At 36.9% G+C, this 13861-nt stretch overlaps 1 protein-coding gene across 3 annotated transcripts in view; it reads left to right on the forward strand.

The window, feature by feature from the left end:
• LOC117171077 (stAR-related lipid transfer protein 7, mitochondrial-like) overlaps positions 1-13861 on the forward strand; it is a 130215-nt gene that overhangs the window by 47823 nt on the left and 68531 nt on the right. For 2 of the 3 annotated variants that reach the window (XM_033358126.1, XM_033358128.1), the window contains exons 3-5: positions 344-498; positions 563-840; positions 950-1077. In XM_033358126.1, the coding sequence (XP_033214017.1) occupies positions 344-498; positions 563-840; positions 950-1077 (561 nt within the window). The remainder of the gene's footprint in view (positions 1-343; positions 499-562; positions 841-949; positions 1078-13861) is intronic. The other variant, XM_033358127.1, reaches the window with a different exon arrangement.

The raw sequence follows: 13861 nt of genomic DNA on the forward strand, positions 1-13861 counted from the left end.
TTCTCTTAGCGTCAGATAGTATCCGTATTCTCTCAACAATATGCTGCCTGATGGTCAACAGCTTTGACTTGTTAAGTGTGTGATAACGGGTCCGGAGTTCGTTTTTGTTCATTTTGTTCATATAATTTTATATAATTCATATAATTTCATATATTCATATAATTCATATAATTCATATAATTTTGTTCATTTTGTTTCCATATAAAAATCTAAGTCAATTTATGTCATCTCCTTTTACCGTGTCAATGTTAGTTCAAATAGATTTTTAATTTTCGAAACTTAAATTTATGTATTACGCTTTACTTGTTATTAAAAAGGAACGTCATTTGATTTTGTTCAATAGTTTCGTCCATGAAATAGATGAAATCTATAAGTTACTTGACTCTACACTTATGTGTTCGCAATGTCATGAACGTCTGGTAGTGGATGTTATTCAGATAGGCGTAAATTACTGCAATTGTCAGGGAAATAAGCCTGTTACAGCTGCTTGTCGAGCAGGTAAATTTACACGTCAATTTAAATCATCTATAAAATAATTGAAATATTTTCATGATAGCTAAAGATATAATTATAGGCGAATCTTGGGAACCTTTTATTGAACGCGAAGACATGATAATATGGCGCAGACTGGAATCCGATACCGGATTATATGCATATAAGGTTTATGGATCCTTTTCTGATGTTTCTGCTGCTGATTTTCTTCAAGTCCAATTAGATGTTGAATACAGAAAAGAATGGGACAATACAGCCAAAGAATTAAAAGTTATAGAAACAGATCCAGTGACACAATCAATTGAAGGATATCATAATGACATAATTTATTGGGAAATGATATGGCCGGTAAGACTCTGAATGTCGTATTAAAATATAAACTTGCGTATAACTGTATATTGTAATAATTATCACATTAGCCTACTTATGTTCGAAATATTTTTCTCTTCATTTACAGAGATTATTTGCAAATAGAGATTATGTCTACCAACGAAAATCAGTACATAATAAAGATAATAATATCGTTGTAATTGCAAGTAAAGCAACGGATCATCCAAAGGCTCCTAGTAGGACTGATACACACAGGTAATAGAATGGATCAAACAAAATTGTTTTATTTTATGTCGACGATATCATGCTATTAAAATTGCGTTGAACTTTGAGGAATAAATAAATTTAATCAAGTTTTAGCTAGGTTTCCAGAATCCTATGACGCTAGCTTTCAATAAGTACAACGGAATTCGATAAGAACTATAAACGGAAGTGAGAAAAAACGCCGAGATCAAGGTGAACATAGTGAAATTTGTTCTAGCTAAACAATAGGCTAGGCAATGAAAGGTTTTAGAATTAGAAATTAGTATTAGGCTGCATATTAGCAACTCGCCTACGGTAGAAAAGTGTTCAGAATTGTTTCCTCCATAAAAAATATGATTTTCCCTTTTCAGGTTCAAAAAATCATTTGCTTCGAAAATAGAAAAAACTATGAATTTTTCGTGAATAGCTTTTCTTGAAGTGAACTTTCAGAATAGCTACCGGCTACTTAATGACTTTGTGTTTTATTTCCTCTACGTCTTGAAATCGTTGTTATTTTAGAGGATACTTTACTTTGGGAAAACGCGAGAAATTACAGGAAGCCAGGGTCAGGTCTGTAACCTTTCTGGTTAAAGGCATCAGTGAACATCTCAACAATTGACTCAATTTCCTTAGGTGCATTTAGATGAGCTGTATTAAGGTTAATGCCGTATGAATGACAGAGGTGGTAATAAAGCACTCTTAGTGCCGCATTGTGCCTTTGAATGTACGTCGTTTCCGCGTAAGCTGGACAACTAGATAGTATGTGAGCTAAATTCCCGGGGTGTGCATGGCACGCCCTGCAGCTATCATCGGGAATGTCTTGGCTCAAAATGTAGCGACGGTATGTTAAGGTGGAAATGACACCGTCTTGGCATGCAAAAATGAAACCCTCCGTACCAGACTTCAATTCGGGGAATTTAAGGAAAGCAAACGTTAGCTCACAAGACATTGACTGATCCTTCACATTTCTGTGGAAGATATCGTGCATCCGCTTATCGAGGAGCTGTTCACGAAAGTTTTTGCATCTTTGCATCTTTGCAGACACATCTATCGATGAGCAGGTTCTCCCGACATCCGGCTACGCCTTTCTTTGAGCCTCGTTGTTCATACATTTCTTGCCACACATGTTCAATTGCCCGAACAATCCTATCATTTAGGATAGCTGTGAATATCTTATAAAGTGTGTTCAGACAAGTTATTGGCTTGTAATTCTTCGGGTCAGCTAAGTTGCCTATTTTCGGCAGGAGTATTGTGTGCCCTTCCACCAACTACTCCGGAATCGGCTCTTCCGACTTCAAATATGAGGTGAAAATACGGGCCAAATGCTGATGGGTTGAAGAAAACTTCTTTCACCAGAAGGTTTGGATACAATCTGGTCCCGGTGCGGAATAGTTCTTCATCCCTCCTAATACTTTTTTCACCTCCTCGGTAGTGATGGGTGGGCATTCTTTACCAGGTGTTATGAGTGTTATGTTATCTACTTCGTAGACTTCTTTTCAAAATACTTCGACCTCCTCTGGTTTGGGTGGGTTTTCGACAGTAACTGGAGGGTCTTGGAAGAGTCGAGATGGGTCAGAGAGAAACTGTTGATTTTCTCTGACCCACCTCTCCCTCCGCTCTAGACTTCTCTTAGCGTCGGATAGTATCCGTATTCTCTCCACAATATGCTGCGTGATGGTCAGCAGCGGTTGGTCTTATTGTCGCCTCTCTTTCTCTGTTGCCGACTTGTTCTAGCTGTGGTAGAGTACGCGTGCCGCTTACATAGCTTTATCGGAGTAGTTCAGCATGGTTTCGCAGACGTTGCTGCGAAAAGTGCGATAGCTCCGGGTGTTTCTCGCATCACAGAGCATGCAGCCGTGCCATGTAACCCCGTTCAGGGGCCACACTCGCACCGTAGCACTCTAGCAAGTCGTGATTCAGTCGCTCCGTCCACCCAAAGGTTGCGAGATCCCGCGGATCCATCGCATTGAATCCATTTTCATTGGATCCCCAGCTCTAGATTGGTGGGCATTGTTGGCCGACTAATTGTCGGGAGCCCCGCGCGTTCTGTTGTTTTGAACCGCACTTACTACAACTATGTTTGTTGTTGTCATTGTTATTCTCATGAGAAGCTAGGGAAAGGGGTTCGTCCATCCTTGTAGAGCCCCGCACGCAAGGATAAGGCTGCGTACTCTGAGAGGTCGCCCGGTATCCCAGAGTCACCGTTCTAGACACCTCACCCAAGTGCCATTCAGCTTTCAGTACGGTTTTCACACCTCCGCTTGGTGGTTAATTCCTTCGGGACCACCCCTGGACAATTGTCCAGTTTTGACAAAATTTAATGGACACTCTTTGTTCGTTACGTTCCGTCACCTTAAAATGCGTCGCATACGTGGTTAAAGATTTACGCCCACTCTAGTCGACTAAAGACTCGCAAGTCTGTCACTTATTAGGGAAAGCAGCGTAGCCAGGGGGAGGGCTTGGTGGGCTCAAGCAGAAAATAAGCACGTGTAAGGAGTTTGAGTTTGAAATTAGTTAAGGCTCACCGACGTGGCTGTGGCTGCAATTATAGGTTATGGAAGGAACATAAGGAATCAAAGCTGGTGACAGGCGCTAAGACTTTGCGCAAGCGCATACAAAAAGAGACCGTGATTCGAACAATTGGTGCCCAAGTAAATCATATGGATATACTACAAAAAATCGCATTTTTAATCTACGCAGTCTGCCTTTTTCTTTTGTAGGAATATATTCACTCGAAATGTATTTCACTGAGAACCTGCTTATATGAAATACATCCCTAATAAAATGGTTTTGAATGTCGATTTGTCTCAATCTTGCGTGAAATGCTGGATTTTATTTTAAAGCAAGAAAGCTGTTGTCGCAAAGAATATTGCGGTCACAAAAGCGGCCAAACCCGAGGTACTGGACTAGTTTTTGAAAATATGTGGCCTCTTTAGCCTGTGTCTACAAATTCTTAGATCGATCTTGGTTTCTTTCTACAGACAATTCCTATGTCTTAAGTTGCCTTGAGATAACGCAAGACACGTTTCGCCACCGTCCAGTGTTCTGTTCCATAGCAGTTGTTAAACCGCTCTGATCTGCTAAACGAGTAGACGACGTCAGGGTGAGTTCTACAGACAAATTAATGAGGGCCTCGACACAGATGGGTCGTCGCCCCACTATCAAGACATCCATTTCGACGTAAGTCTATAGATCAATAACTGGGCAAGTTCAAACACACATCTTTGGCGCACTTTTCTGATTGCTTTCTATTTTAATTACAATGATATTCAGATTTTTTTGTCTAAGCTTCTTGCACACGAAACAATTTAATTTCTCCTGCGAGCTTTGTCTTTAAAGTACTCTCTTCCACTTCCGTCGTTTTTTGCGATTATTGGGTCCATTATGTTTACTCACAAACATTCCAGAGTAGTCGGCTTGAACAATTTAGATTTACGACCTTAAAGAACATTTTAGACAAAAAAATCGCTGAAATTATACAATCACTAACCTATATTCATAAATATCAAATCCGAGAACGAAATTCCTCTAGATTAAACACAATTATAGTTTGCCGCAGATGCTGGTGGAAGTCAGTTTTTCACTATGGCTGCTGGAACAAGAGTGACGAAGTTACATGGTACCAGGAGATAATTAAAATTCGATAATCGATTAACTTTAATTCTGATGATGACTATCCAATTAAATGTTACATGCGCGTCACGAGGTTACCCATAGAGAAATAACTTTACTTCTAAGACTCGTGATAATTTGAAACACACCTTGAACCTTAATTAAATTTTGAAAATGTTTGTTTGAAGTTAGTAGTTTTAAATTAAGTACACTTTTTTCAACACATTGGTTTGAATATCTATGAAAACAATCGCTGGGTGAATATTCGGTGAGATAATAACACCAAATATGACATTCTCGGATCTTGCGGAACTACAGGACCCCGTAAGAAATATAAACGGGACTGTTTTCATTCTTTCCAACCTGACGATTTTCTTTTGAAATAAAAATCGTCCTTTCATCAGAATAAATGGGCCTTCTTGTACGATTGCCCTCTGTTGATACTGGCAGCTGATCGCTCCTCTTACTCTCGTCGATAAGGAATCATTTGATGCACGTTCAACAAAATAGAGCAAACGAAAAGTATAATTAATTGACACTCTCTCTGGAATAGATGCGCGAGAGGTTAGATTATTTAGAAAAATTCTTATTTTTTATTTTTAGAATTGAAGGTCTGGGCACATAGAAAATATTTAGTCTACGTTCACCGAATTTCGGTGCACATAGACGCATTACCTAGTTTCCTTGAGTTCACCGAAAATATTGATTTTACGTTTTTTATGATGATTTAAAGTTCGATTTTTAATAATTTGTTGTTTAAAAAATTTTCTCTTTTAGAAATCATCTCAATCTGAAACGAAAGTATATTCAAATATTCTTATAATATTAATTCGGGTATATCTCCGAAAAACGTAACCATAAGTTTGTGCTTTTTGGTATATTTACGAAAAAGTCAACAACTATTATATATTATAACTATATTTCCTATTTCATTTGAATGGAATTCCGACAAAGTATTTTCAATATAGGTTAATAGAAATTAATTGATTAACTATATCATTTTATTACTTTTTGTAAATTATAAAATTTTACCAAATCGGAGTTCTTTATTATTGTGTGTTCCCTTGTCTCTCACGTACCGAGTTCTTGTAAGACCTTTTCCATCTTTATTACTATCGTCCTTATTTACAGGAAATGTACCATCTGTGCTTAACCTGCATTGAAAATCTGTAGAAAAAGTGTGCAAAGGGATAGACTCTTATGAGATTTAGAACTTCAATGCATAAATGTTTGTCTCGGGTCAATTATATTAATCTGTAATTAAAATTCTTTTAGGAATTTCAATTGGTTGTAACCCAGGGTGGCCCTTATTTTTCACTTTTCGAATTTCTCTGCTCTCTCCTCACAGTGTTGTTCAAATGTCCACCAAAACAATATACAAATTTGGGCAAAATTGGTTAATATTTAGCGATGGCGCAAAGCCCATGAAGTTCCCATTGATTTAACACGGGTAAAAGTCATATTTTTGTAAATCTAATATTTAAACGCGATAATATGTTACAAATAACGCCGTAATCGAGTATATTGTTCAGATTTCGTCACAGAATAAGAATCAATCATAAATTTTGATGTTGAATAACTTTCTCTTTCAGATTAAAAATGGCTACTGGACGAATCTAACACTATCCTTTTAAGTTGGGCTGAAGCGTATTAGTCACGGCCCTTCAGGACTTAGAGGGTTTCAGGTTATACTCGTAATTGACCTCATAAATTTTGTCTTACGATTCTTAAGATTTAAGTAGTCTTTGTATGAAAATATGTATAACGCTCCAGTATTAGATTGAATAAATTTATCTCGATTAATCACTGGGGTTATAAATGAATAAAAATTCACAATTATTTTGCATCGTATTGAACAAGTTTATGGAATGTACAACAAATTATTTCTAAAACGATTTAAAACTACTAATCGTCGTATAGCTGAGACGTCTTCACAATTAAAATTTCTCCTGAAGAGCAGATGCAATGATTTGATTCCAAATAACATTCAAAATTTGTGTTAACATTATTTAAACACTTTCTCCTTTCATAGTAATTCTTGCAAGGAAAGTTTTGGTGCATATAATAACTATTCTTCGATTAAAATGTTAAAATTAGAAATTCGGGATATCAACCATCATATCCAATATTTAAATAAATCTATAGTAAACATTAAAAAACAGATTATGAAGTTTCGAATAGAATATTATACTAAAAATCTTTTTTTTAATTGTCTAGTACTAAATATTATACCATAATACGCAGTTGTAATGTTTATTATAAAAGAAAGTTTTATACTTTGTTATCAGAAAATGACCGTTCAAAAATTGTACACAGAGATTCTTGTTTGAAGAACCTTTCTGATAAACAGATTCCGGTACAGGTTATTGATACTGTGTCTTTGGGTTCGAATCATTATATATTGTGTATATTTTCTACAAAAGATGCGATCAATACCATTAAAAATTTAGAAATATCACTACAATCTTTAGACATAAATGGTTCCATGAAAAACAATATAAGGAATAATATGATTATGACGAATAATATATGTAATATTAAGAACCAAGACACTCTAATCTCTGTCGAGGAAAAGTATTTTGCCAAAACATTAAAAACAACAAAATCTTATCCAAAAGAATTCAGATATCCTTTTTACAATTGCAGATAAGGGAAATTTAACAGTTTCCAGGAACAAAATAGATTATTTAAAAAAAATGCACTGCCTATTATTAGATTCTAATACTTTTAAAAGAATCAATAATAACCCTCTTAAGAAATTACGAGAGAATACCTCAAGAATATTAAAAAATTTGAACGACAATAATTACTTAACATTTAAATACCTTAACAATGATTTAACTTTAACCAACACTATACTATCTAAAGGTTACGGTTGGCCTAAAATCCTTAAGGACATACCACTTCGTCCTATAATTTCATTGATAAATAACCCAGCTCATGTTTTAGCTAAAGTTATATATAATGGTCTGAAAAATGGTATAAAAAGTCCTATTTCAAACATTAAAAATAGCCTTGATTTAAAAGAAAAATTAAATAATTTAGTAATAGACAGTGATCACCTTTTTATGTACTGAGATGTCAATTCTATAGTTACTAATGTCCCTTGTTCGTTGGTGATAGAGAGCCTTGATAGAAGATTTCACGATATTCAATCGATCAATTCAATCAATATAAGAATTTGTATAAAATTTCTATATAACAATACTTATTTCGTTTAGAAAGATAATATTTACGAACAAATTCATGGTGCTCCGATGGGTTCACCCATTTCACCTTTACTTACAGATATGGTTGTGGATGATCTAGAGAATAGTTGATTAAAAATATTAAAAGTAAAATATAATATGCAGCTCCCCTTTTATTTAAGATACGTGGAAGACACGAGCTTGTGTGTCAAAAGGGATCATATTCAATTAATTACTCAAATTTTCAATTCTTAAACAATAATTTGCAATTCACCTTTGATTTTGAAGAAAATAATATTATTAATTTTTTAGACAATTCTCTAATGAGAGATAATAATAGCATTATTACTAACTGTTACCAGCTCCTGAAAGTACATGCTTCTTAATATAAATACCCCCTCTTCTAGCTAATGATAGCCAGTCATCGCCTTCACCTTACGGACGATGTGTTAACGTCAAAATTTATTCTCTGACTAGTTGAATTTTTCAACTTTATCTTTTATTACAAATGTGAAACTTTAATTCATTTTATAAGGTAAGTTTAAAAAATATATATATTTTTAAAATCAATTCCAGTAAAAAATCTTTTGTTGTTGTACTTGTTTTATATCTTGGTGTTTTTCAAAAAAAATTTATCCTGAAGAGGTGAGTAAACCAATCTGACGAAACGTCGCAAAATAATTTTGAATTTTTATTCATTCATAACCTCAGTGATCAATCGAGATAAATAATAAAGTATAATAAGTAACAGATAAAGTAATCTGTTCAATCCTATGGGGATGGACAAAAGGTACATCGTTGCTTAACGGCATATCGTTATCTAACGATCATGTCGGTACCTGAGTAGGATGCGATGTTGCCAGAGCTTATAGTTATATTTCCCAAAATTTGCCTTCTGAGGATTGCAAAAGGGGCACAATATATAAGAACTTCTTGTACTTGCACACTCTAGTGGTTGAGTGAGTCAGTGCGATTTTTACCTTCGTCGCGTATAGGTGTATCATGTAGTATGTAATTATGCTTTCTGTTCTTCGCATGTATAGTTCAGTTTTGTTACTGTTATTTGATTAAGTGATTAAAGTGGTTTCAATAATTAATTTAATATAAGATGGAACTTTGAGAAGATTTATATTTGGTTGGAAGTTACGTCAATCAAATCGTTGGTTATAAGCTGCTATGTAACAGACAAGTTTTAGGTGCCTTGCTTTTTAAAATTCGCAAAATGCAAAAACAACTGTGAGAAAGTGCGACTTCGGTAATTAAGGAAACACTACATTTTGGGCAAATAGCAGGATTACAAACAAAGGAAAAACAACATTATGTATCAAAACTTAAAATTTTATTTGACGAATGAAAGAACTTTCACAAAAGTCATTTAACGAACACTGAAACACAGACGAAGAAGGAAGTATGGTTTTCTAAGCACTTAGGTGCCCTAGCTGATATTGCTCATGCCAATGCGCTAAAGTTAATGATGATAGAAGAAGAAAAACAGTTTTAGCTTTTGCTAAGGCAAAAAGTCGACCGAGCTACATGAGCCGATTTAATGTAGAATTTGCTGAGAAGGAAGATCGATTTGAGAAAAGATTTGAAAATGAACACTTGAGGAAAGAACGTTCTCTCCAGGATATGGAACAAATATGTAAGAACTGGAAATAATAAAAATTATATGAACACGAGATTTATTTTCTTCCATTTTATTTGATGGACGACGTTTAAATTGAAATGGAAGTAGGTATTAATTCCATGTAGGTTGTAGGGGAGAAAGGAGAATGAAGTGACGGCTGTAAAATTGGAGAGCAGGGATGAAAAGGAGGAAAGGAGTACTATCAACAATGTTTACGTCTTGCGGCACGTAGTTGATATAGAATTAGCCTGACCAAGAGGGTAAGGGAGGTTTATGAAGAAACGAAAGATAGAATGAGATGAGAAGAGGGAAATTCTGAGAGTTTCTGGATGGCTAGGGGTTGAGACAAGGGCGCTCGCTTAGACCAACGCTTTTTGCAATTTTAATCGCGGAAATGGAAAGTAAGCTAGCGGCCAGAGTGGTTGTAGCAATTAGCGTAGGAGGAGTCAGGGTATGGTCTCTTGCATCTGCAGCTGACATAGTGCTGCTAGCAAAGAGCGAGGAGGCATTAAAAGAGAGGATGAAAAGGTTAAGAAGGTATTAAAATAGGGAATAAATTAAGGGAAAGTTGGTACAGGAGGTAAAAGAGTTTGTGTACCGGGGCTTCCTGTTTCGGAGAAATGGGGGAGTGAATGTTCATCTAAAAGAGAGAGTGAGAAGGCCAAATCTGATGGTAAATCTGAAGGTAAATAGGATACAGGAGAGGTTTGTAAAGTGGATACTGTGGTTTGCAAGGAATACGCCTAATTATATTGTTAGGAGGGAGACAGGAATAACGAGTTCAGGGATTTTAATGGGAAGACGAACGTGTAAATATGAGGAGAAATGCTTGAAAGAGGGGATAAATAAGCTGGTTAGGGGGTGTTCCTGGGAGAAGCAGAAAGGACCTTGGGGTGCGAAGATGAAGGTGTAAAGTGTAAGGTATTTCAGCACGAATGGATTGCAGATAGATGAAGTGAGAAGGAGGCACGAGGAAGGAAGTTTATGTGATGGCTAAAAAGAATGATATTGAGATAGAAGGTAGAAGGGAAGCAGAGAATAAGGGAGTTAAGGTTTAACGAGAACTATGTGTGGATTTTTCCAAGGGAGAGAGCGCAATATTTGTGTAAGAAAGATGATAAAGGAAGTCAGGAACCTATATTGAGAATGAGATGCGGATGCATCTGAAGAGGGGGAAAGGAGTGGGAGAAGCATGAAGGTATTGTTGCATGAAAGGGGGAATGTAGAAGGAAAGATTGTAACTGGAGGGAAAGTAGGTGTAAGAAAACTGTAAATATTGTAAATAGTAGATAAGTATTAGCTATTCGCCGCTGAGGCAGAGGCTGGCTATGCTAGGCAAAGCTAGAAAGTAGTGGCGTGCGAGGTGAGGTGAAGCGAGGAAGGCTAGGCTATAAGAGTGAGGAGTCTTAGAGATAAGGTGTAGATGGAGATTAGTTTTTAAGAAGTAGTTGTACGAAATTTCTGTAAGAAATTGGAAGCGTAAACAAGTGAACTTTTGAAGGCAGCAGTAAGTGAATGAAATGAAGTGTAAATGTTAATGCCTACTGCTGGAGAATTTGTTCATAATACCAATGGTCGCTTTATAAGCCGATCATCGATTCAGCGAATTTGTCAAATTTGTGTGAAAATTTTGCGCTTAAAAAAATTTGGGCTGAAATTCGAGTTTCTGAGTTTGGAAGCTTCCATTGTCTACTGGGACGGAAAATTGCTTCCCGACTCTACGGGACACGAAAATGTTGATCCACATTTACGAGATTATATTAAGATATGCGTTTAAAGAAAAGTTCAGGGCACATTGAGACCCGCAATACCAATGTTCAAGGTTTTTTAAAATGCATGGTCCAAAATTAATGTCATAAATTACCAGCCTGGAATAAAAGATAGAACAGCATTGGAAGATGTTTCAGGAATTATCACGGATTTTGCAATCAAGTGTTTACAAAACCCTCAATGTTGAAGCTTGATTTCGTGTGCTTGATTTCGTTCAGAAAGGTATTGAAGAATTTATTATACTCAAGTCTAGAAAATTGTTCAAGCGATTTAATATATCAGTTTCTTTTCTCCTTACGTCTCCAGGGGAATAGGAAACCAACGAGGAATACCAAAAAGGACAGCAAATGCTGAAACACCAGAAAGTCGTGAATGATATTGAAGAAAGAAGCATCAAATTAATGGCAGGGTATTCCTAAATTACCGATTCATGATTATTTATTTCATGGGGGGTTCTTTTGGGACCTATGGGAGTGACTTAAAATTATTCGCCCTCAAGATTTATGATTGATTCTTATTCTCTGGCGAATTGTGCACAATATACTGAAACACGGAATTACTTTTAACATATTAGAGGGCTTCCATAAAGCACGTGGCCCAATTTCTGCCACTTTTTGACCTTCCTCCACCCATGTGGTGCTAGGGTGATAGGGATTTCTTTCTACTTCATGTAAAACGAAAATAAAACAAAAAAATATGAGTGTTGTGAACCACAAACGTGGTTGTGGACAGCATTTTCTTGCCTCGGTTCGTTAACTAATGTAAACAAACAAAAAAACTTGGGAAAGGGGCACGCGGGAGTGGAGAGAAGAGCCACTCGACTTAATTCGGTTCAGTTCGTTGGGATCGAATTTAGGACTCCGCGCGTTATTTAAAAAAAGAAGTAAGCTATGCGTTTTATTATTATTTTTTTTTTTACACCTGAATATAAGACCACGTGGCTCGGACTCGTAAACTCCCTTCTCCGATGTGGACCAGCGTGGCCTTGCGTGGACCCCCCCCCCCTACTCTAAAGCAACCACGTGGTTTATGGAAGGCCCCTTATGTTGTTTAAATAGTAGATTCACAAAAAGCTGACTTTTTTCCATGTTACATTTTTTTGGGGGGCATTACCATTAAGTTAAGTATAATTTATCTGTGATCAAATCAGTGCATTTTGAAATCAAACAATTTAATTGTACCACTTTAACTGAAACTAATTGTCTGTTATTTTTTCAAATAATCGCTGGAGAATGGTATTGATCTAACAAATAAATTTGGTAAAAATTGTTGATGTAAGTTGTGGGCTATAGGGTAAGGTGAATTAAAACCAATTAATCTGTACTGAACACTTGATTTATAATTTTCTAGAGCTTGAATTAGAAAGTAACAAAGTATTTGAAATATTTTAGGGTATTTTAAAAGATTCCAGTGAATTTTTAATATATTTCAATAATTCTAAAGTATTCCAATTGATTTTTAAGATTTTAGAGTATAAAGGTTACACAAGTATATTTACTTGATACTTGGCCTAGAAGCTCCTTTGAGACTCTAATTGAACGCAATATATATATATATATAATATAATATTGTAGCATATATTATTATATAATATATATATTGTCCACCCCTGGACAATTTTGGGGTGGTCCCGAAGGAATTAACCCCCAAGCGGAGGTGTGAAAACCGTGCCGAAAGCTGAATGCCACCTGGGTGAGGTGTCTAGAACGGTGACTCTGGGATACCGGGCGACCTCTCAGAGTAAGCAGCCTTATCCTTGCATGCGGGGCTCTACAAGGATGGACGAACCCCTTTCCCTAGCTTCTCGTGGGAACAACAATGACAACACCAAATATAGTTGTAGTAAGTGCGGTTCAAAACAACAGAACGCGCAGGGCTCCCGACAATGGGTCGGCCAACAATGCCGACCAGTCTCGAGCGGGGGGAGCCAATGAAAATGGATTCAATGCGATGGATCGGCGGGATCTCGTGACCTTTGGGTGGACGGAGCAACTGAATCACGACTTGCTAGACTGCTACGATGCGAGTGTGGCCCGTGAACGGGGTTACATGGCACGGCTGCATGCTCTGTGGTGCGAGAAACACCCGGAGCTATCGCACTTTTCGCAGCAACGTCTGCGAAACCATGTTGAACTACTCCGTAAAAGGGACTATGTAAGCGGAACGCCTACTCTACCACAGCTAGAACAAACCGGCAACAAAGAAAGAGAGGCGACACTAAGACCAACCGCGGGAAGGCATCCAATAGATGAAGAGCGATGCTTTACTACCCGGAGAAACATCAACACCAAGGTTTCTCTCAGGCCTAAAGATCTGGCTGAAATGGATGACGAGCTTCGTGGACATTTTTCCGGTGAATCCGACCTCTGGGCTATCAATTATTGTGTGCATAATGCAGCGAGAGCTTTGGCCGATGCGAACCGTAAAACAAAACAAACGGCTGATCATAAGACCAAAAGACGAATGCATCAACTTGCCATAAAGATAAGCTGGGCAGGACAGTACGCGTCCCGCATTCAATGTGTGATTGACTACATCACATCTGGCAGGAATTTTAACGCCAAGGTTCGAAAGTTCGCGCGCGAACTCCGGACCCGTT

This window comes from Belonocnema kinseyi, chromosome 4 (assembly GCF_010883055.1).
Source record: "Belonocnema kinseyi isolate 2016_QV_RU_SX_M_011 chromosome 4, B_treatae_v1, whole genome shotgun sequence".
Classification (NCBI taxonomy): Eukaryota; Metazoa; Arthropoda; class Insecta; order Hymenoptera; family Cynipidae; genus Belonocnema; species Belonocnema kinseyi.